At 43.5% G+C, this 22,500-nt stretch overlaps 1 protein-coding gene across 1 annotated transcript in view; it reads left to right on the top strand.

Moving 5' to 3' along the window:
• ATP10A (ATPase phospholipid transporting 10A (putative)) overlaps positions 1–22,500 on the top strand; it is a 292,107-nt gene that overhangs the window by 182,737 nt on the left and 86,870 nt on the right. Inside the window, exons 9-10 of the mRNA XM_075336608.1 lie at positions 1–175; positions 6,120–6,678. The exon at positions 1–175 is cut by the window's left edge and continues 20 nt beyond it. Of these exons, the coding sequence (XP_075192723.1) occupies positions 1–175; positions 6,120–6,678 (734 nt within the window). The remainder of the gene's footprint in view (positions 176–6,119; positions 6,679–22,500) is intronic.

Raw genomic sequence — 22,500 nt, 5'->3', positions numbered from 1 at the left:
CCCAAAGCTACTAGAAAAGGTCAATGATTGTACAAGAGCCTTGAAAATTGTGCGAAACCATGAAGATCTCTTTTCCCAATTAACGCCAGAACTGATGGACGTACTTGACTTTTTTGTTGCCTTGACTATATGCAACACCGTTGTTGTAACTGCACCAAACCAACCAAGACAAAAGGTAAATATGACACTTTTTGGAAGTTTTGTGTATTTAGGTGCTGGGTGCGGAATAGGGAAAGGGGCAGGAGAGCCGGAAGTGCTCCCACCCTTCTGCACTTGTGGCTCAGTAGTGTAAAATGTAAATGCTGCATTTCTCTAAAAAAGAAAAATTAAATTGAACAAGTAAGGTAAGGAATTAATCAGCATTAAATCTCCTTTATTCTCATGCCGTTAATTGGGTTATAAAATCCTGATCACATGTTCCCCTTAATCACAGAAACCCCATTTCCTCTGAATTTGATTCCTGCTAAAGAAAATGACCTGCTTACATAATTTCTGTGACCTTCTCATTAGCTCATAAGAAAGTGTTTAGGAGGACATGGCATCTGATATCACTCTGACATGCTAATTGACTAATATGAGCAGACTTGTTTGTTTAAAAGGGGTCTGGTGCTTGAAATCATGTTGTGTTCTTCTGTTAACACTGGTTACCTTCAATAAAACACATGCAGTCAATGCTTTGCATTATAAGGTTTTTACAGTTAGAAACTGCATTTATCAAAAACTTCAAAGGGAAAGGTTCAGTTGCTGTGAAGAAGGCTTTCGGGCACCCAAGAAAGTTCTGCAACTGCCAGGACTGTCTCCTAAACAGCATTTGGCTACAGGATTGGTTCAACACCAATGCAGAGGTTGCACAAGAATTGCAGCAGGCAGGTGTCAATACATGTTCTTGCACAGTGAGTCGAGACTGTTGGAGATTGGAATGGTGTTAAGAAGGGCAACAGAACCTACAGCTCTCAAAGAAAAGCATGAAAGACAGACATTCTGCAGAAAGTAAAGGGATTGCACTTGTGATTGAGGTAAAGTTATTTTCTCTGATGAAGCCCCCTTTGGACTGTTTGGGACATCTGGAAAAATACTTGTCCAGAGAAGAGAAAGGGAATGCCAACAGTAAAGCTGAAGACCATTCATGTATGGGGTTCCTTTTCATCCAATAGAGTGAACTCCCCAACAATTTTACCAAACAACACTGAATGGTATCTAAATGTTCTCCAAAATTAACTTCTCCCAAAGATATATAACAGCAATTTGGTGATGGACAATGATTTTTATAGCATGATGGAACACCAGGTTACAAGGCCATTGTGATAATTAAGAGATTAGGTGAAGGATACATTGTCATTTTTTAGAAATTACCCAGAACTCCATGATTAATAACCTGTGGTCAATACTCAAAAACCCAGAAATTGTGATTAAACGCTGAGCACCGATTAGACAAGTATTTGTTGTAATTAGAAATAAGCCAGTACCGAAATATTCGTAATCGCTATACTTGTAATGAGTACTATGTAATACTCGCGCATTCCGACGCAAGCTAATGGGAAATGCGAGTAATTTTCTGCTGGACCCAGCAAAGAAGTCTGGGGGATGGAAAAGTGATGAAGTTGACTGGGGAGAGCCTGGAGAACTTACCTGCATGCATTTCTGACTCGCATATGGGTCGTCTCTCTGTCTCGGTCTCTCGGTCACGGTCTCTCGGTCTCTCTCTCATCTAAAATCATGGTGTAATGCACACTCTGTGTTACCCACATGGGGATGGAGAGTACAGTATGTACCCACAGCCTGTATGCTCTCATAACATTTGGCTGGACCTGGCTACCTTGCTAAGTTACTGGGTGGTGGTCCATACGCCACTAGACTCCCTGCCCGTTCGCCCCACATAACGTTTATGCACATGGAGCTGTAGGCTGTGCTGTCTTCAGGACAGGTGAGTGTAACTCTCTCTTTTCCCTCGCTGCCGTCACTCCCTCTCTCTCCCCTAGCAGTTCTCTTTTTGTTTTCTCTGTGTTGGCTTGGGGGTGGAGTAATGCGGTGCTGCCTCAGTTTGGCTACAATCGCCGTTCTTTTTTCCGGTGGAGTGGTTCTCTGCCATCAGTCTCCTGTTGCGCTCTGCCACTCCACATGGCTTCTTCCTAGCTCACTGTCCATTTTGCCTCCACACCTTCTGGCAGCTCTGTCATTTTTTCCGTGCTCGCTTCTCTGTCCAATAAGATTTGTTCAATTGAGTTTTGTTACTCACCGTAAAAATTTTTTTCGAGTCAGTCTTCATTGGGGGACACACATCTTGCCCCTCTGGCACAGTCAGGCATGTATTTGTTTTTTTTTTTCCTTACATTTTATTGCTTCTACTGCTTTCACACGAAGGCCCCATGCACACGCTGCTGTTTTCTGATACGTTTTTGGTGCAGTTTGTGCTGTCCTTTTAGTCACCACAAACTCTATGCTTTTCCATCCCCAGCTAAGTTTGAGATTTCAGATTTGCAGCACACGTTGCATTTTTATTGCGGGGCGGGTGGGGGGGCTGCAAAAATGCAGCATGTCAATTCTTTTTGTGTTTTTCCTGCATTTTTCACCCATTAGTGATTAAAAAAAAATGCATGGTCAAATTAAGATCATAAAAAATGCATGCTTTTTTTGGCCACCGGGTGCATTTTTGTGGTTACGACAAAACTGCAGCAGGCGCAGGCTTACCCTAATATCCGTGTTAGTCTCCAGGTGGTAGCAGGATATTCCAGGGTTCTGTCCTTCCCCAAATGAACACTAAGGAAAAACAGATTTTACGGTGAGTACCAAGAATCTACTTTTTTATTAGGCTTAAAATGCACCATAAAACGCAATGCGTTTTTACTGCGTTTTGACCAATGTGTTTTTTAAATCAAATCTATTGACTGGAAGGGCTTAAAAACATGGTAAAAACGCAGAAAGAATTGACATGCTGCATCTTAAAAAAAGCAGCCAAAAAAGATGCCCAGGGTGGACAGCAAAATAGAACTCTCATAGACTTTTCTGGGAGAAGGAAATGCATGCATTTTGGTGCATCTGTGTGATCTCAAAAATGCACGAAAAATGCATCCCTGTGTGAACTTGGCCTTACTGATGGGAAGATAATTAAAATAATCTTCTGTATGAAAGATTTGTCAGTTGGCAAAAGGTTAAGAAAAAGTTTATTCAAAGAGCTTTTCCACCATTTTGATAAAGTTATCAGTATTACATACATCAACGGGGTTTTAGGCACTCTGACCATTAAAAAAGGGTGAACTTTATAAAATACCTCCTGTCTCAATGTTTGTTGGGTGCAGCAGTGTAGATATAGCAAGCATGTCTTGGAAGTCTGAGCCATCTAGGACATGATGTCCTACATCTGACATTACACCACCTAGCTTCCTTATGTGCATGGCGTCAAAATTTTTGTTCTGTTCTCCCTGTTGTAGGGACTGCTGAAACCTAAACTATCCTTTTTAGGGCATGTGCGCACGTTGCGTTTTTTCATGCGTTTCCGCAGCGTTTTGAACTGCAGCATTTCAGTGCCAAAAAGCTTGCGTTTTGATTTCCAAACAAAGTCTATGGGAATTTAGCAAAATTCGTCCGCACGATGCTTTTGTAAATGCAGCATTTTGAGTGACAAAATTTTGTCAAAATCTCTGCGTTTATAAAAGCAGCATGTCAATTCTTTTTTGCATTTTGGCAGCGTTTAGGTGACATTGAAGTCAATGACAGTTGTGAAAACGCATCACAATCAAAATCCAAGTGTTTTACATGCATTTTTTTTATGCTAAACGCATGCTTTTTTGCCAAAATTAAAGCATGCGTTTTTGGCATTATAGTGAGATCAAGAGGTTTCCTTTTGCCCTCACATCCAGCCCGACTTAAATAGTCAAACAATAAGTTAAATTTATTTTTTACATAAAGATTAAATCTCAATAATCTTTTTAGGAAAACTATCATTATAGTGTATGATTTAAAGCAGGGGTGGGGAACCTTTTTACTGCCGGGGGCCATTTGGAATTTTCTACCAACCTTCGGGGGCCGCACCAAATTATCAACTTGAAAACGACCAGGCTATATTTGGTCAACAATTAATTAACTCACCCTTAATGTCGTGGCCGGAGCGGCTGTGATGTTCAGTGATATTGATCATTTTGTTTCTCACAACTGCTTTTCCAGGTTTGTCTTGGTCTGGAGAGGCTGGGGGCATACACATCCCAGGAGAAGCTGGGGCATATACATCACAGAAAACACTGGGGCATATACATCACAGGAGACACTGAGGCATATACATCACAGGAAACATTGAGGCATATACATCCCAGGACAGGCTGGGGCGTATACATCACAGGAGGAGCGTATACATCACAGTAGATTCTAAGCATGGACAGCACTAGTGGCGGGCACAACGGACAGCGCTAGGCGGCACAACGGACAGCGCCAGGCGGCACAACGGACAGCGCTAGGCGGCACAACGGACAGCGCTAGGCGGCACAACGGACAGCGCTAGGCGGCACAACGGACAGCGCTAGGCGGCAGCACAGAGCACTAGGTGGCAGCACGGACAGAACTAGGCGGCGGCACAACGGACAGCGCTAGGCGGCAGCACAGGGAGCGCTAGGCGGCAGCACAGGGAGCGCTAGGCGGCAGCACAGGGAGCGCTAGGTGGCAGCACAAAGAGCGCTAGGTGGCAGCACAAAGAACACTAGGTGGCAGCACAAAGAGCACTGACAGTGACAGCACAGAGAGCACTAGGTGGCAGCACAGAGAGCACTAGGTGGCAGCACAGAGAGCACTAGGTGGCAGCACAGAGAGCACTAGGTGGCAGCACAGAGAGCACTAGGTGGCAGCACAGAGAGCACTAGGTGGCAGCACAAAGAGCACTGACAGTGACAGCACTAAATGGCAGCATGGAGAGCATTAGGTGACAGCACTAGGAGGCAGCAGGGAGAGCACAATGTGGCAGCATTGACAGCACTAGGAGGCTGCACAGATTACACAGCACTGAGGGGTTACACACAGTACTGGGGGGTACACAGCACTTGGGGCAACACACAGTACTAGGGGGTACACAGCACTGGATGGGGGGCAGCGATGGGTTGCATACTCGCAGTACAAGGGGAGGATTAGGAGTCACATAGCACAGGTCCGGGAGGCATGTACAGCAGGAAGGCATCTGCTGCACCTCTTCTGCTGTGACTGGAGCACAGCGCGCTGTTTACCCCGCCCTCAAGGTAAACCCTCAGCATGCGAGCACAGTCCCGGGTTCAGTCTAGAATGTATGGGCTGTAGTCAGGTCCCGAAAAGAGCCCGTACATTCTAGTACGGGCTGCAATCAGGATCTGTAAATAGCCCGTACATTCTAGCATCTACCCATAACGCACTGGGATTTTAAAGGGCCGGCGGCTGGCAAAAGCGCAAATGCCGCTCGAGCACTGGGGTAGCCTGGAATGTGCCCGGGGGCCGCATTAAATGTCATCGCGGGCCGCATACGGCCCGCGGGCCGGAGGTTCCCCACCCGTGATTTAAAGCATGAAATTCTTTTTTTTTTTTTTTTCTTCAATTTTTTCTTAGTGTATGAATGTTCAAACTTTAATTACTAGTGTAGTATTGAAAATTTATCCCATTTTAAGCACTGAAAATGCATGTAAATCGCGGCAAAAACCGCAGAAAACCGCATGCGTGTTTACTGCGTTTATGTGGTCAAAACCGAATTTGACACTGACAAATTCTGCCAGAGGATGCGTTCATTTCTGCAAGGTACAGAACGCAACATGCGTACATGGCCTTGAAAAACTGCACCCAAAAACGCCGCAAAAAACGCAGTGTGCGCACAGGGCCTTATATTGTATAAATGTGTCCCTCCTTTGACTGCCTGATGTGCCCAGTTATCACTATCACTGTCTCATAAGAAAGCTGTTGGCGGTGCTTGCTCAGTGTCAAAGTTTCTAGATCACCAGTAGAAGAATCTCTTCCATCTATGACACCCATATATTTGGGTAAAGGTATTTTTCTTGAGGACAACCCCTTCCTATATGTCACAGTGCATATTCAAATATATGTCACAATTATGATACTAATTTGAAATGCATCTAAAAATATTAATAAACACTATAATGTATATGTTCCATTTTTAGGTAAGAGTTCGATTTGAACTGAAATCTCCTGTTAAAACCATTGAAGATTTCATCCGGAGATTTACACCAAGCAGGCTAACGTCTGCATCAAATAGCAGCAGTTCATCGAGTCTTACAACAAGCAAATCTATGCAAAGAGTTGGATCCAGTATCTTATCCTCCACCTCATCCGAGGGCAATTTTATCAAGCTAGAAGGAAAATTGTCCTGTTCTCCACAGATCACTTTAAGTGGTCGGACGTCTGAACAGGGCAGTAAACTAACAGAAGACGGACACGAAGGCGAGTTACGCTATGAAGCGGAGAGTCCTGATGAAGCTGCACTTGTATATGCTGCCAGAGCTTATAACTTTTCTCTGGTTGGTAGATTGTCTGACCAAGTAACAGTAGAATTGCCCAATGTGGGGAGATTAAACTTTGAACTATTGCACACCCTGGGATTTGACTCAACCAGGAAAAGAATGTCTGTTGTGGTTAGACATCCAATTACAGATGAAATAGTTGTTTACACTAAAGGGGCCGACTCAGTTGTTCTGGATCTTATAGAACCAAGGTCTAAAGGTAAGACTTCTATATTAGCTCCAATCTTTCCAGTTGTTGCAAAACTACCACTGTCCACCATATGAAGAGGGTTGGTGCTAGTCATCTGTTAGGATAGTCTGCAATATACCCTTGACTTCTCTATAGGGATCATACCAGGCAATTTTTTCTTTTTTTTTATTATTATTCTGGTTCTTTTTTTGTTTACTTGTATATTTATATTTATAGTTATACCACAGTATAATGAGATTCAACAGAGTTTATTATTTTAATAAGATGTGACATTACCCAAAGAAACCAGATCATACTTTATCCTTTTTGGGCCTTTTAAAGAGAAGGTGTCGTAAAAAAAAAAATTCAATAACTGAAAAAAATGTAAAGTATTAATGTTTTGTTTACATATTTTTATCTGTTTTTACTTGAGCAAAATATAAAACAAAATTAAAAGTTTGATATTTTCCACTCTTAAACACTAGGGGGAGCAGCTGCTGAAATCCTACTGTACAACTAGCTCACATTAAAACTGCAGTAAAAGTGGCTGGAATCTGCTCTTCTGTGTGTGATGTCACCTCTCCCTCACAATCTGGGTGTTTCCAAAAGAATAAGGAAAGATGAAGTGTAGGGACACTGTGCGGAGCCATTTTGTTGGTGACTGCAATGTACACCTAATGTCTAAAGTATCACGGAGGACCGCTGGCATAGTGCTCCACTGTATACCGTGCCAATATACTCTGCCCCCATAGTCCTGTGCCCTCATGTACTGTGCCCCAATATTTCTGCGCCTGACTGTATACCGTGCCTCACTATATACTGTGCCCTATATACTGCCCCCATATTCCTGTGCCCTCATATACTGTGACCCGATATTTCTGTGCCCCACTGCATATTGTGCGCCATATACTCTGCCACCATATATTGTGCTCTGAACGCTGAGAGGAGGAACTGTCGAGACACCAGGCTGAGAAGGGAAACTGACAGCTGGGATCAGGGGACCGAGGTAACATGCGGCGAGGAGGGGTGATCTGCAGCCTGACTTGAGCCCGCTACTGCACTACAGATGCAGGGGGCATGTTCAGTTCACAGCAGGGGGCTCTCAGTGTTAAGTATAGGGACAGACGCCGACTATCAGACCCAATGCACAGAGAGCTGCCGTATTTGAGGTGAGTAACTGTGATTACTCCAAGATGGTAGTCCCCAGTGTTTCAGTAAAAACAGAATTAAATAAAAATGAAATAATCAAAATGAATTTAGTTTTGTAGTAAAAATAATTTATTCCATAATCACTATTAACCCTTTAACTACCGCAGGCAATAAAATTACGTCCCAGCGGTCATGGTGATAGTCTCACCTAGTTGCCGCGGTCAGCCAGGGGGAATCAGCGCACATGTCAGCTGATTTGTACAGCTGACATGTGTGCCATGCAGGCACGAGCAGATCTGCCTGCCTGTCAAAATGTGACCGCACCATTATAATCGCAGACGTGGTTAACGTTTACTCACCGCTCGACATCGGAAGTCATGTGACGTGATCACGTGGATCTGATGGTTGTCATGGTAGCACACGGTCATGTGATAACTCCTTTAGCTCACGTGATTCACTTCCTGTTTCACCCGGCTGAGAGCTGTGTGAGACAGGAGATGAGCATATCTGGTGTTCACAGCTGTGTAGCTGTGATCAGCAGATATGGAAGAACGATCAGACTGCTGATCCTTATAGTCCCCTAGGGGGACTAGTAAAATAAAAAAAAAAAGTTAAAAAAAATAATTTTGAAAAATTAAAAAAAAAAAACTAAAATTTCAAATCACCCCTCTTTTGCCCCATTGAAAATTTAAAGGGTTGAAAAAAATAAACACACATTTGGTATAGCCACATTCAAAAATTGACGATCTATCAAAATATAAAATCAATTAACCCCTTAGTGACGGAGCTAATTTTCACCTTAATGACCAAACCAAATTTTGCAATTCTGACCAGTGTCACTTTATGAGGTTATAACTCTAGAACGCTTCAACGGATCCCGGTGATTCTGAGATTGTTTTTTTGTCACATATTGGACTTCGTGTTAGTACCAAATTTAGGACAATATTTTTTGCGTTTATTTATGAAAAAAATTGAATATTGGCAAAAATTTTGAAAATTTTGCAATTTTCAACTTTTGAATTTTTATACCGTTAAACCAGAGATTTCTGTGACACAAAATAGTTAATAAATTACATTTCCCACTTATCTACTTTACATCAGACCAATTTTGGAAACAAAATTTTTTTTTGTTAGGAAGTTAGAGGGGTTCAAAGTTTATCAGCGATTTCTCATTTTTACATCAAAATTTACAAAACCATTTTTTTAGGGACCACATCACATTTGAAGTGACTTTGAGAGGCCTAGATGATAGAAAATACCCAAAAGTGACACCATTCTAAAAACTGCACCCCCCAAAGTACTCAAAACCACGTTCAAGAAGTTTATTAACCCTTCAGGTGCTTCACATGAACAAAAGCAATGTGGAATGAAAAAAAAGCAAAAATTAAATTTTACCTAAAAATGTTGCTCTAACCCAAATTTATTCACTTTTAGAAGAAATAACACAACAAAATGGACCCCAAAACTTGTTCCCCACTTTCTTATGAACGCGCCAATACCCCACATGTGATCAGAAACCTCTGTTTGGACAAATGGGAGGGCTCGGAACAGAAGGAGCAATATTTGAATTTTGGAAAGCAAATTTGGCTGAAATAGATTGCGGGCACCATGTTGCATTTACAGGTCCGCTAAGGTACCTAAACAGAAGAAATCCCTCACAAGTGACACCATTTTGGAAACTAGACCCCTCAAGGATTCTATATAGGGGTATAGTGAGCATTTTAGATCCACAGGTACTTCACAGATTTTGTTAACGTTACGTTGTCATATTGAAAATTTTAATAATTTTCTCAAAAATGTTGCTTTAGCATCAATTTTCTCACTTTTTCAAGAGGTAATTCCAAAAATTTGACCTCAAGGTTTGTTAACCACTTTTTTATGAGCGCGGTGATACCTCACATGTGGTCTGAAACCTTTGTTTGGACAAATGGGAGGGCTTGGAACGAAAGGGGCAATATTTGAATTTTGGAAAGGAAATTTGGCTGAAAAAGATTGCGGGCACCATGTCACATTTGGAGGACCCCTAAGGTACCTAAACAGCAGAAACCCCGCACAAGTGACCCCATTTTGGAAACTAGGCCCCTCAAGGAATTTATCTAGATGTTTGGTGAGTACCCTGAACCCCCAGGTGCTTCACAGAATTTTATAACGTTGAGCCATGAAAAAAAAAAATAAAATTTTACCACAAAATTGTTATTTCAACCAGGTAGCTTTTTTTTTTACAAGAGTAAAAGGAAAATATTCAGCATAACATTTATTGTGCAATTTCTCCTGAGTTTGGCGATACCTTATATGTGGTGGAAATCAACTGTTTGGGTGCACAGCAGGGCTCGGAAGGGAAGGAGTGCCATTTGACTGCAAAATTGGCTGGAATCAATAGCGGACGCCAGGTTGCATTTGGAGAGCCCCTGAGGTGCCTAAACAGTGGCTGTCCCCCACAAGTGACTCCATTCTGGAAACAAGACACCTCAAGGCTTTTATCTAGGTGTATAGTGAGCAGTTTAAATCCACGAATACTTCACAGATTTTGATAAGCTTAGGTTGCCATATTGAAAATTTTCATTTTTTTCACAAAAATGTTGCTTCAGCATCAAATTTCTCACTTTTTCAAGAGACAACAACAAACCGTGGACCCAACAGGTTGTTATCCAATGTCTTATGAGCACAGGGATACCCCACATGTGGCCAAAAACCTCTGTTTGGATAAATGGGAGGGCTTGGAATGGAAGGAGTACCATTTGAATTCTGGAAAAGTTGAGATAAATTGCGGGCACCATGTCACATTTGCAGGGCCCCTTGGGTACCTATACATTCGAAACCCCCCACAAGTGACTCCATTTTGGAAACTGGATTTTATTCAGGAGTATAGTAGCATTTTGAATCCACAGGTACTTCACAAAAATGTTGCTGTAGCAACAAATGTCTCACTTTTAGGCTATGTGGCCATGATCCAGCGACACGGCGTCTAGTACACAGTGTCAGCCTCCTGCAGAGATGTGAGTGTTGTCCACGGGAGAACGCAGCTGCCCATGCCCACGATTTGGGTTCAGGCCGCTGTGGAGCTCTATGCTACCTGCAGAGAACACTCATCTCCGCAGCATAAATTGACATGCTGAGGCTCGGGAAGCTGCGCCACAGGTCGGTTTATGCTGCGGAGAAGAGAAGTACATTGGGCAAGCACATTGGGCATGGGATTTCTAAAAATCCTTCCACTGTGCTTCTACTGCACAATGCAGCGTTATGGACGCAGGGAAAACACTCTGCGCCCAAAACGCTGCAAATCCCGATTGTGGGCGCACAGCCTAAAATGCTACAATGGATGAATGGATAGATGTCAAACAAATATAACGTCCCACCCCCTGCATATTCTAAGCTGGCGCCCTTTAGTGCCTTTCATGTGGCACTAAAGGGTGCCTAGCCTTGTATTTAGCCCCCCAAAAAATTAATTAAAATAAACGACGTGGGGTCCCCCCTATTTTTGATAGCCAGCTAGGGTAAAGCAGACAGCTGTAGCCTGCAAACCACAGCTGACAGCTTCACCTTGGCTGGTGATCAATTTGGAGGGCTCCCCAGGCGTTTTTTAAAAAAAAAAAAAAAAAAAACGTGGGGTCCCCCCAAATTAGATCACCAGCCAAGGTGAAGCAGACAGCTGGGGTCTGGTATTCTCAGGGTGGGAAGAGCCATGGTTATTGGACTCTTCCCAGCCTAAAAATAGCAGGCCGCAGCCGCCCCAGAAGTGGCGCATCCATTAGATGCGCCAATCCTGGCGCTTCGCTCCAGCTCATCCCGCGCCCTGGTGCGGTGGCAGACGGGGTAATATATGGGGTTGATACCAGCTGTAATGTCACCTGGCATCAAGCCCTGGGGTTAGTGATGTCACGGCATCTGAACAGATACCCGACATCACTAACCCAGTCAAGAAATAGAAAAAAATAAAGACAAAAAAAAAATTTATTTGAAAAAAAACTCCCCGAAACATTCCTCTTTTACCAATTTATTGTAAATAAATAAATTTCGGTCGCTGTAATCCATTTTTGAGGTCCCACGCCGTCTCTGGATCTTCTAGAATATGGGGGGCACGTTCAGGGAACGTATCCCCCATTTTCTGGAAGAGCAAGCTCTCCATGAGCAGTGTGGGTGCAGTAATCTGAGAATACTGCACTCACACTGCCCCGGTCCAACCTAGGGCAGAGTGACCTGCAGTAACCTCATTCCAGAATATGAGGGGCACGCTCACAGAACGTACCCCCCATTTTCTGGAACAGCAGCCTCTCCATGTGAGGAGTGTGGCTGCAGATCACTGCACTCACCCTCCCCCGGTCCACAGTGGAGCCTGTGCATCAGCGACGTCAGCAGGATCCCTGCTTGCAGGGATCCAGCTGACAGCCGCTGTCTGCGCATGCGCCGCCAGCATTCAAGAGAAGGAGGCGGCGTGATCGCGGGGCCGGAGCACCAGCAGACAGGTAACGTATGACCGGGGGCTGGGGGGGGGGTGACGGGGGGTGACGGGGGAACCTGGGGACAACTTTCTGCCACATGTGACGTGTCACATGCGGCAGAAAGAGTAGGATGAATGCGGCCGCCATTTTCCACGCTCCGGAGGGGGGAGGGGGGAGGCGGCTCTGGAGAACCGGAGGGGGCTCCGGGGACCAGAGATCTCCGGTGTACCGGAGGAGGGGTCAGGGGGAGGACATTTCCCTCCGATCTGAAATGTTTGATCATTTCAGATCGGAGGGAAATGAATGCAGAGCCGGCGGCGGCGGCAGTTTTCAGCGCGCGTCGGCGCCATCTTGGATTTTCCGGAGGGGGGGTAGGGGTGGTGGGGGGACTCTCCGGTACCGGGGGCTTTGGGGGCACTAGAGGATTATATTTATTTCTCATCTGACATGTTTGATCACGTCAGATGAGAAATAAATCAATTTTACCGGCCATTTTTTTTTTTTTAATGTTGTCGCCGGTATACGGTGTATACCGGCGATCGCATTAACGGGGTCCAAAAAAAACACCCCGATTCATAATCTTGGGGGTCTCAGCTACCTCCGGTAGCTGAAACCCCCGAGATTTTTCGTCACTGGGGGGCGCTACAAGCTTTTTCCGGCCTGACGTCTCAAGACGTCGGAACAGAATAAGTACCCTGTTTTTCCGACGTCTTGAGACGTTAGGCCGTCGCTATGGGGTTAATCTGATCGGTAAACGGCGTAGCGGCAAAAAAATTACAAATGCCAAAATTACGTTTTTTGGTCATGGCAAATAGTTGCACAAAATGCAATAACACACGATCAAAACATAGCATCTGCACAAAAATAGTACCATTAAAAACGTCAGCTCGAGACGCAAAAAATAAGCAGTCGCTGGGACCCAGGTCGTGAGGAGAATGCTACAGGTCGCGTAAAACAGTGCAAAAAGTCCGGCACTTTTTTTGGACAAACTTGTTTATTTTTATTTTTCGTGTTTTTGTTTTTTGTTTTTTTTTCTTTGTTTTTTTTTTACCCCTTAGATAAAAGTAAACATGTTTGATGTCTACAAACTCACCCCGACCTGATGCATCATATGGACACATCAGTTTTACCATTTAGTGAACACAGTGAATTAAATATCTCAAAAACAATTGTGCAATCTTACTTTTTTTTGCGATTTTTGCACATTTGGAATTTTTTTTGCCTACTTTCCACTACACTATAGGGTAAAACTTAGCTTCATTTAAAAGTACAACTCGTTCCGCAAAAAACAAGCCCCAATTGATATAAAAATAAAGTTACAGCTCTCGAAAGAAAAATGGCAAAAAAAACTCGGAAAGCGCAAAATCGGCCGGCCGTGAAGGGGTTAATACAAATATTTAAAAAAAAAAAAACAAAACACAACCCCTTCCCTTTTTAATTTATATGATCAATCTGAACACTATGTAGTGACTTTAATACTGTGCTCTGTAATGCAACTATCCACACAACTACAGCACTGGTGCTATGAAAATTTCGCCAAGCTTTGTATGTGTGTAGTGCAGGGTTCGCTGTTACAGTGTCTGAAAATCTCTGGGGTTTCAGCTACCAGGTGTAGTTGAGACCCTGGACAACACGATCGGATCCGGTTTTTACAGTCCCCGATCACGTGAGCTCCGTTATTTAAAGAATAACCGTGATTGTTTACACCAGAAAATATGATCCGCTGTAAAAATCATTTCTCTCATCTGACATGACCAAATATGTCAGAAGAGAGCGAAAAGGTCCCACAACGCTACCTCTGTCCTGGGAAAAGTTCTCCCATCTCACCTACCTTCTCTTCTTCCAGGTACAAAATAGCGGGTGCATGCACTGTGCACCTGACAGGATCTGCCTCCAGCAACTGTCATGAACCAATTTATTTGGTTCCTGACATTTGTACACTGTGAAAGACCCTATTACAGTATTCAAATCCTCAACCTTTAGAAAATATTGGGAGTACTTGGGTGTGCCTGTTTTCTCTCCCTCTTGTTTTTAAATGAGATCTTTTTTATTAAACAGTTAGAAATCAATACAGAGAGAATATATCACTTCTCATGGCTAAGAACAGGATACATCAAATAAGCACATGTTGTATGTAAATCAAGTTCTTCCTCTGTGTGTGTGTGTGTGTGTATGTGTATATATATATATATATATATATATATATATATATATATATCTAATAATAAGATTTTCAAATCACAGTCATATTGTAAAAAATGAGCCTGCAAACCGCGTGGCTCCACAGATAAACAAAACTTAAATTATGCAATAATGTCTCAGTCTAAGAGAAAAGCCTCCTCCATCAGCCGTGTCGCTCCACATACACGTGTCGCTCCATACCCTCCTACCTCTCTCTCCGTGCAGTCATCAATCAAACCCTTCCGGCCCCTCCCACAACATCACTTAAAGTCCAGTTCGCCACGGAAAAAAATAGTTTTAGTTTTATTCCCCACACATTTCATTCATTGCAAGCACAACAGTAACTTGTCCAGCATTGCATCCTGAACCAGTGCACTGGAGGGTAGGCCCGGCAACTCCATCCATGGCTGCAAAATTTTGTAAAACTTTCTCAATGTTTTTTCTTTTTAAATAAGCTCCCCTTTCTAATCTTATGACATTATTTAATTTGTTTTTAAGCTCCAGTAATGTTGGTGGCAGAGGATCTAACCGGTGATATGCTAGTAGCTTTCTTGCTTGGTACAGGATACGGGCTATTCCCAGGGCTGTTGGGGAGTCCGGGTCCACTTCTCCCTCCCACAGACTCAACAAACATAGACGAGGCGACGGTTGTATTGTGATATGATATATTTGGTCTATGAGTCCCAGGGTTTGTTTCCAGAAATCACCAATGTGTCCACATTCCCACATAACCTGTATCAAATGGGCATCATCCTGTCCACACCTAACACATTGTGCATTTGATCTAAGTCCCATCCTAAATAGTAGAGTGGGAGTGTTACATACCCTGTGGATAAGATATATTTGAGACAGCCTTTGGCACTCAGAGACCGCCAGCTTAGGGACCTGTTCTAGAATGTCGGACCACTGGTCTTCTGTCAAGGGGCCAACATCCCGTTCCCATTTGGTTTTAACAATCAATGGGAAGGTAGTAATTTTTTGTATAATTCCGAGATTAGACCTTTAGAGGGTTCAGATTTAAGTAACATATGTAATGTTTGATTATGTGTCACTATCACCGGGTTTGTCCTCCTCTGTCTGTTCAGTGCATGGCTCAGCTGTAAGTATTGATAAAACGATATGCGGGAGGTGAAACTCCATTCTCAATTGTTCAAATCTCTTAAGAGTACTATTTTGTAGTATTTGTGACACTAAATGGATCCCCTTGTCTTCCCATCCTCCGAACCCCACAAATTTTTTTAATTTCTGGCAAGTCCGGATTCCGCCACAGTGGCCAGAACTCCGTAGGCCCATTTATCCCCAAAAGAGACTTACCCCTTTCCCATACCCTGAATATCATAGCGAACGTGGGATATCATGCCCCATTTATCTGTTTTTGTCCCATATCCAACCGGCAGCTTGGCACTTCCAATCGAATCCTAGCCTGTTTTTTCTTCCAGATGAGTTCCCATAATAGTGTATTAATTTTGGCAAAAAATTCCCTACATATCCACACTTTTAGAGTTATGTATAAGGTATAATAGTTGTGGCATCATTACCATTTTTATTAAGTTAGATCTACCAATATTTGATAACGGAAAGCGGCACCAGGTTATGTACCTTTGCTCTAAACTGCTGCAACAGGGGTTCCAGATTCAGAGCCCGGAAATCCTTCGGAATTGGGCTAACAGTTACTCCCAAATATTTAACTTCTCGGACCACAGGAACTGGGATCTGCAAGTCCGAGAAATCCATCGGGAGGGGGTCTAACGGCGTTAAAGCCGACTTGGACCAGTTAATTCGAAGGCCAGACCGCCGCCCAAATTCTTGAATGATATCCATTGCCGGCAAAATCGAGGAATGTACCCTGTCTAGATATAAGAGTAGGTCATCTGCGTATAATGATATCTTCTGCGCCACACCTAAATCCCACTACCTCCCTGGACTTTCGTATTGCCACTGCCAACGGCTCCACTGCAGTAGCAAATCACAAGGGCAAAAGCGGGCACCCCTGTCTAGTACCTCTTCCAAGAGGAAAACACTCAGAGACCCTGCCATTAACCCTTACCTTCGCCACCGGTGAGTCGTATAGTAGCTTCACCCAAGTTATAAATCTATGTCCAAAACCCATTTTGCGAAGTACATCCCACAAATACCCCCATTCTAGGCTATCGAACGCCTTAGCGGCGTCCAAGGACAAAATTGCCCTTTCCCCTGGCTGCTCAGAACTATGTTGAATCACCAAATATAATTTTCTGAGGTTCATAGATGTGGCTCTACATGGAATAAATCCTGTTTTATCATTCTGTACAATAGATGAGATAACTCGGGACATCCTATTGGCGAGCACCTTGGCCAGTAATTTAACATCTGTTTGTAAGAGAGAGATTGGGCAATGCGAATCCGGTATCTCTGGATCTTTTCCGGGTTTTAATATTAAGACTATTAAAGCTTCCCCCATAGAGGGCGGGAGGACCCTCTGCCTTTCAGATTCTTCAAATACTTTAAGTAGTTTAGGTAGCAGTAAGGGTGTATAAGTTTTATAAAACTCACTAGGCAGGCCATCCATTCCCGGAGCTTTTTCATTTTGTGTCTGGCCAAGTTCTTCCTCCAACTCTTCCAACAGGATGTCCCGATCCAACAAATCCCTATCTTCGTCAGTCAGTGTGGGGAGAGAGAGATCCTCCAAGTACTGTTCCACAGCGGTTTCCGTAAGGTCACAGTCTGACGTGTACAGTCGCATATAATACCTCTTTATTTCCCTCACTATTTCCTCACTTTCCGTTAAAAGGTCACCCGATTCCATCTTCAGCCTAGGTAAGAAGATCCTTCCTGCGCCCTATTGACCGTGGCCAATAAGTGCCCTACTCCCTCTCCCTCCATGAAATATTTCTGTTTGAGGAAGTATCGTTTATTTGCTGCCATCGACATGAGGTTTTCTTTGAGTGACATTTGTGCTTTCTCTAGAGTGTTTTTAGTTTCCTCTGTCGGGTTGATCACCACTGCAGCCTCTGCAACAGATACCTCCTGAATCAGATTTTGGGTGTAGCGTCTGTTTTAGTTTTTACGTATGCATATTTCTCTAATATAGATGCCCCTCACTACGGCTTTCATAGAGTCCCAGACTATGTATGATGGCGCAGAGCACTCATTATGTTGAAAGTATTCCATAATATTATCATGTAAAGATCCCCCTATGAGCTGGATCCAGAAGGGGTTAAGTTTCCAGATAGGTCTGGACAGGGTGAAGGGGTTCCCCCATGAAAGCGTAACATGTAGTGGTGAGTGATCAGATACGCTTCTAGGCAGGTAGGCCACCTGTTGTATATATGAGGTCATAAGTGTGTTCCCAATAGCCAAGTCTATCCGTGACATAGTGTGATGGGAGCTAGAGTAGCAGGAGAATTGTTTGGTTGTGGGGTGTTGGGCACGCCAAAGGTCTACCATACCCAGCTCTGTCAGCATTCTAGCAAATGAAGTTGGGGCAGCATTCGCCAATATGTTCCCCGAGTGTAGTTTATCTAGATAGGGATGTAAATAGTTATTAAAATCTATCATGAGTCGGCGCAGGAGGAAGGGAATCTAAAATAGACAATATCCTTTTTACCGGTTCGACTGAATACGGTGGTGGGATATATATCGCAACCAGAATAAATTGTATGCTATACAGCGTGCAGAGTAGACAGACAAATCTGCCCCCAGGGTCAATCACTGATTTGGTACATGAGAACGGCATGGATTTGTGCACCAGCACACTCGCACCCCGTGCATGGGTCGAATATGTGGAATGATATTCATGTGCCATCCCTTCCTCAGCCAATAAACGTTATCCCTAACCATGTGGGTCTCGGATAGACATAAAATAGCCAGGAAAAATTTCTGTAAGTGAGTAAATATAGCGCATCTCTTATTCGCATCCCCGAGCCCTCTAACATTCCACGCTATAATATTTAAGAATGTCGCCATAAGCGTAGACTAAGATATGAGCCGGGCGGATATTTCAAAACTGGAGGAGAGAGGCAATCTCCACCAATTCTCAAGAGCTTTAGGTTGAGCGACATGACTGAGGCACACCACACTTCACAGACAAATTGCATCATATAACAGGAAACAAAAAAAACAAGGATGGAGATAAGGCCCTGCATACCAGTGTACAGTGCCCCTGCCCTTAAAAACAAGTGTAACTTGCACATTTCTCCCAAATAGAGAGAATCAGGGCTAAAAACACGCCCCAAGTCCATGCAGGGAGGGGGTTCCACAGTTCACTACTGTAGGGAGTGTCCACAATGAACCAGCCATCTCTTGTCCTGGATCCTAAATGTATTGAACAGTAATAAGTACACCAGCATAGTGTCTTAGACAAAACCAACACCTGGCGGCAAAAAGGGGAAACCTCAAGTATTCTTCCTCCTCTGGGACCTCTCGTTGATATCCAGCCAAGATAGTGCCTCCCCCAGCGTATCAAAAAAATGAGTCTCTCCATTCGCAGCGATTCGCAGCTTAGCAGGGTACATCATGGAGTATGGCACTTGTATATTGCGCAGACGTTTTTTGATCTCAATAAATTGCGCCCTTTTACGTTGTACCTCCATGGAGAAATCAGGAAAGATTGAGATTTTCTTCCCATCAATTGCAAGTTCTTTATCTCTGGCTCTGCGTAGAGTAGTGTCTCTATCTTTAAAGTGCAGTAGTTTAATCAGAATAAGACGTGGGGGTGCTCCCGGCTGGGGGGCACGCATAGGAACCCTGTGCGCCCTCTCAATAGTGAAGAAGGGGATAGTATATCCTTTCCCATGGTATCTTTGAGCCATTTTTCAAAGAAATTCAGTGGGTCATTACCCTCCATTCTCTCTGGGACCCACACCAGTCGCAAATTACTTCTGCGGGAGCGGTTCTCTAAGTCGTCCACCTTGTTTAGCAGTGTGGAGATATTTTGCGTGGCCTTTCCCAGCTCTCGTGACATTGGTGGTAATTTATCCTCCGTTACACTCAACGCTCCTCCAGCTCCCCCACTCTGACTGTTACCCCCTGCAGCTCATGTTTAATACAGGCTATATCCAAAGTGACAGTTCCCATCTGGCTGCTTAGAGTGGCCTATGTGGTATTGCAAGAGTTAATTGCTGTCAGAATATCTTAGTGTGGGTTCAGTGGAAACATATCCTGGCTGCTCCATATCTTCCCTTCCTCCATCTGCCGACATAGGCCTCAGTGTCTGCAGATCCTGTGTTACTGAGCACACAGGGCCCAGGGTACTCACTGTCCCCCCGTCGGGTATATAGTTTCCCTGCTCCAGGGCCCGATCAGCGCCACCATCGGATGTCTCGTTGGAGGTAAGCTCTGTGCCAGGGGCCATTCTGGCAAACCGTTCCAGCCTGCCCGCTGCTCCACCACGGGACGGCGTGGACGCCGGCGGCGCCATGTTGGATTCTGCAGAGACGCGCTCCTGAGTGTCTGTCTTTTTTAGTGCTGCAGGCCAGCATATCTCGGCGGTTCTCGCTTCTCCGGGTATTAAAGTAATATTGCAGCCCTCCAGGGTCGGTATCGCCTGCTAGAAAGTCTGGTGTGCAGGATATTTGCGGATCCAGGCAGGAGCTCACCTGTGCTGCTTCCTCTCTACATGAGGTCCAGGCCACGCCCCGATTTCTCTCCCTTTTGTAGTTGTTCTGGGAGAATAGCGAGATATACTACAAGTGCTTCAGGAAAGAATAAAGTCCATTTTCTATCTAGATTCAAATAAATCCTTCCCCAATATCTTAATTGCCCCGTTACCCACCCGAGACCTCCCCCATGTCATCCCCCTAGTCAAATGACATGTTTGGTTTGGTTTTGTAATTTACTAGTGAAGAAACAAAATCAAATTTATCAATCAATTCCACTAAATCCTTCACCAATTTCCTAATCATGCTCTTGATCACCCCTGCCATAACATCCCTCTAGTCAGGTAAAAAAAAATGTAACATTTATTTCTTAACTAGGATTAGGGCTCAAGATAAAATACTGTCAGGTCATCGGACAATGAATTCCAGGACTTGATCACTCACACACATTTTTGACCGTTTATCTGTTATGGTGTACCACGTCGCTTGGCACATTTGTCCCTCATATAGGGATTGATGGAGCTAAACAGATGACGTACAAGCAGTCTCTATGAAAGATAAACCTGTCATTCTCGCTCTGCTGGTCTTCTATCATCTTTGGAACAAACTCCGTTTTGCCGTACAGTTGGTTGCATTCTCCTCCTCATTTTGAACATTTTGCCCTTCACTCCAGAACAGTTTATTCTTCCTGCTACAATATACGCAACTGTAGAACAACTGTTTTGTTAGGAAGACCAAGTTTTAGAATCAGTAAATGTGTTTTAGGGTCATGGCGCCCTTTGTGACTAATGATTCCTGGAAGGATTTTCTTGTTTGGGAGCTCGTTGTCTCTGTAAGCTCTGCATGGGTCCTCGAATTCCATCAATTCTAGCCTGAAGACCAAAATAGTGCACCATCTATTGCTGGTACAGCCATGTGTCTAGTACTCACATTTGGGCCACATTGGATGTAGTTCTGAGCCACACATGCTCAGAATATATATATATATATATATATGTATGTATATGTATATGTATATATATGTATATATATATATATATATATATATGTATATATATATATATATATATATATATATATATATATATATATATATATATATATATATATATATTCTATTCTATTCTATTCTATTTATTATATATATATATATATATATATATATATATATATATACAGTTAGGTCCAGAATTATTTGGACAGTGACACAAGTTTTGTTATTTTAGCTGTTTACAAAAACATGTTCAGAAATACAATTATATATATAATATGGGCTGAAAGTGCACACTCCCAGCTGCAATATGAGAGTTTTCACATCCAAATCGGAGAAAGGGTTTAGGAATCATAGCTCTGTAATGCATAGCCTCCTCTTTTTCAAGGGACCAAAAGTAATTGGACAAGGGACTCTAAGGGCTGCAATTAACTCTGAAGGCTTCTCCCTCGTTAACCTGTAATCAATGAAGTAGTTAAAAGGTCTGGGGTTGATTACAGGTGTGTGGTTTTGCATTTGGAAGCTGTTGCTGTGACCAGACAACATGTGGTCTAAGGAACTCTCAATTGAGGTGAAGCAGAACATTCTGAGGCTGAAACAAAAGAAAAAATCCATCAGAGAGATAGCAGACATGCTTGGAGTAGCAAAATCAACAGTCGGGTACATTCTGAGAAAAAAGGAATTGACTAGTGAGCTTGGGAACTCAAAAAGGCCTGGGCGTCCACGGATGACAACAGTGGTGGATGCTCGCCGCATACTTTCTTTGGTGAAGAAGAACCCGTTCACAACATCAACTGAAGTCCAGAACACTCTCAGTGAAGTAGGTGTATCTGTCTCTAAGTCAACAGTAAAGAGAAGACTCCATGAAAGTAAATACAAAGGGTTCACATCTGGATGCAAACCATTCATCAATTCCAAAAATAGACAGGCCAGAGTTAAATTTGCTGAAAAACACCTCATGAAGCCAGCTCAGTTCTGGAAAAGTATTCTATGGACAGATGAGACAAAGATCAACCTGTACCAGAATGATGGGAAGAAAAAAGTTTGGAGAAGAAAGGGAACGGCACATGATCCAAGGCACACCACATCCTCTGTAAAACATGGTGGAGGCAACGTGATGGCATGGGCATGCATGGCTTTCAATGGCACTGGGTCACTTGTGTTTATTGATGACATAACAGCAGACAAGAGTAGCCGGATGAATTCTGAAGTGTACCGGGATATACTTTCAGCCTTCAGCCAGATTCAGCCAAATGCCGCAAAGTTGATCGGACGGCGCTTCATAGTACAGATGGACAATGACCCCAAGCATACAGCCAAAGCTACCCAGGAGTTCATGAGTGCAAAAAAGTGGAACCTTTTGCAATGGCCAAGTCAATCACCAGCTCTTACCCCAATTGAGCATGCATTTCACTCGCTCAAATCCAGACTTAAGACGGAAAGACCCACAAACAAGCAAGACCTAAAGGCTGCGGCTGTAAAGGCCTGGCAAAGCATTAAGAAGGAGGAAACCCAG

Source organism: Anomaloglossus baeobatrachus, chromosome 2 (assembly GCF_048569485.1).
Source record: "Anomaloglossus baeobatrachus isolate aAnoBae1 chromosome 2, aAnoBae1.hap1, whole genome shotgun sequence".
Classification (NCBI taxonomy): domain Eukaryota; kingdom Metazoa; phylum Chordata; class Amphibia; order Anura; family Aromobatidae; genus Anomaloglossus; species Anomaloglossus baeobatrachus.
Note: the sequence above shows the minus strand (reverse complement) of the source record. Positions and strands in the feature narration are given on the sequence as shown.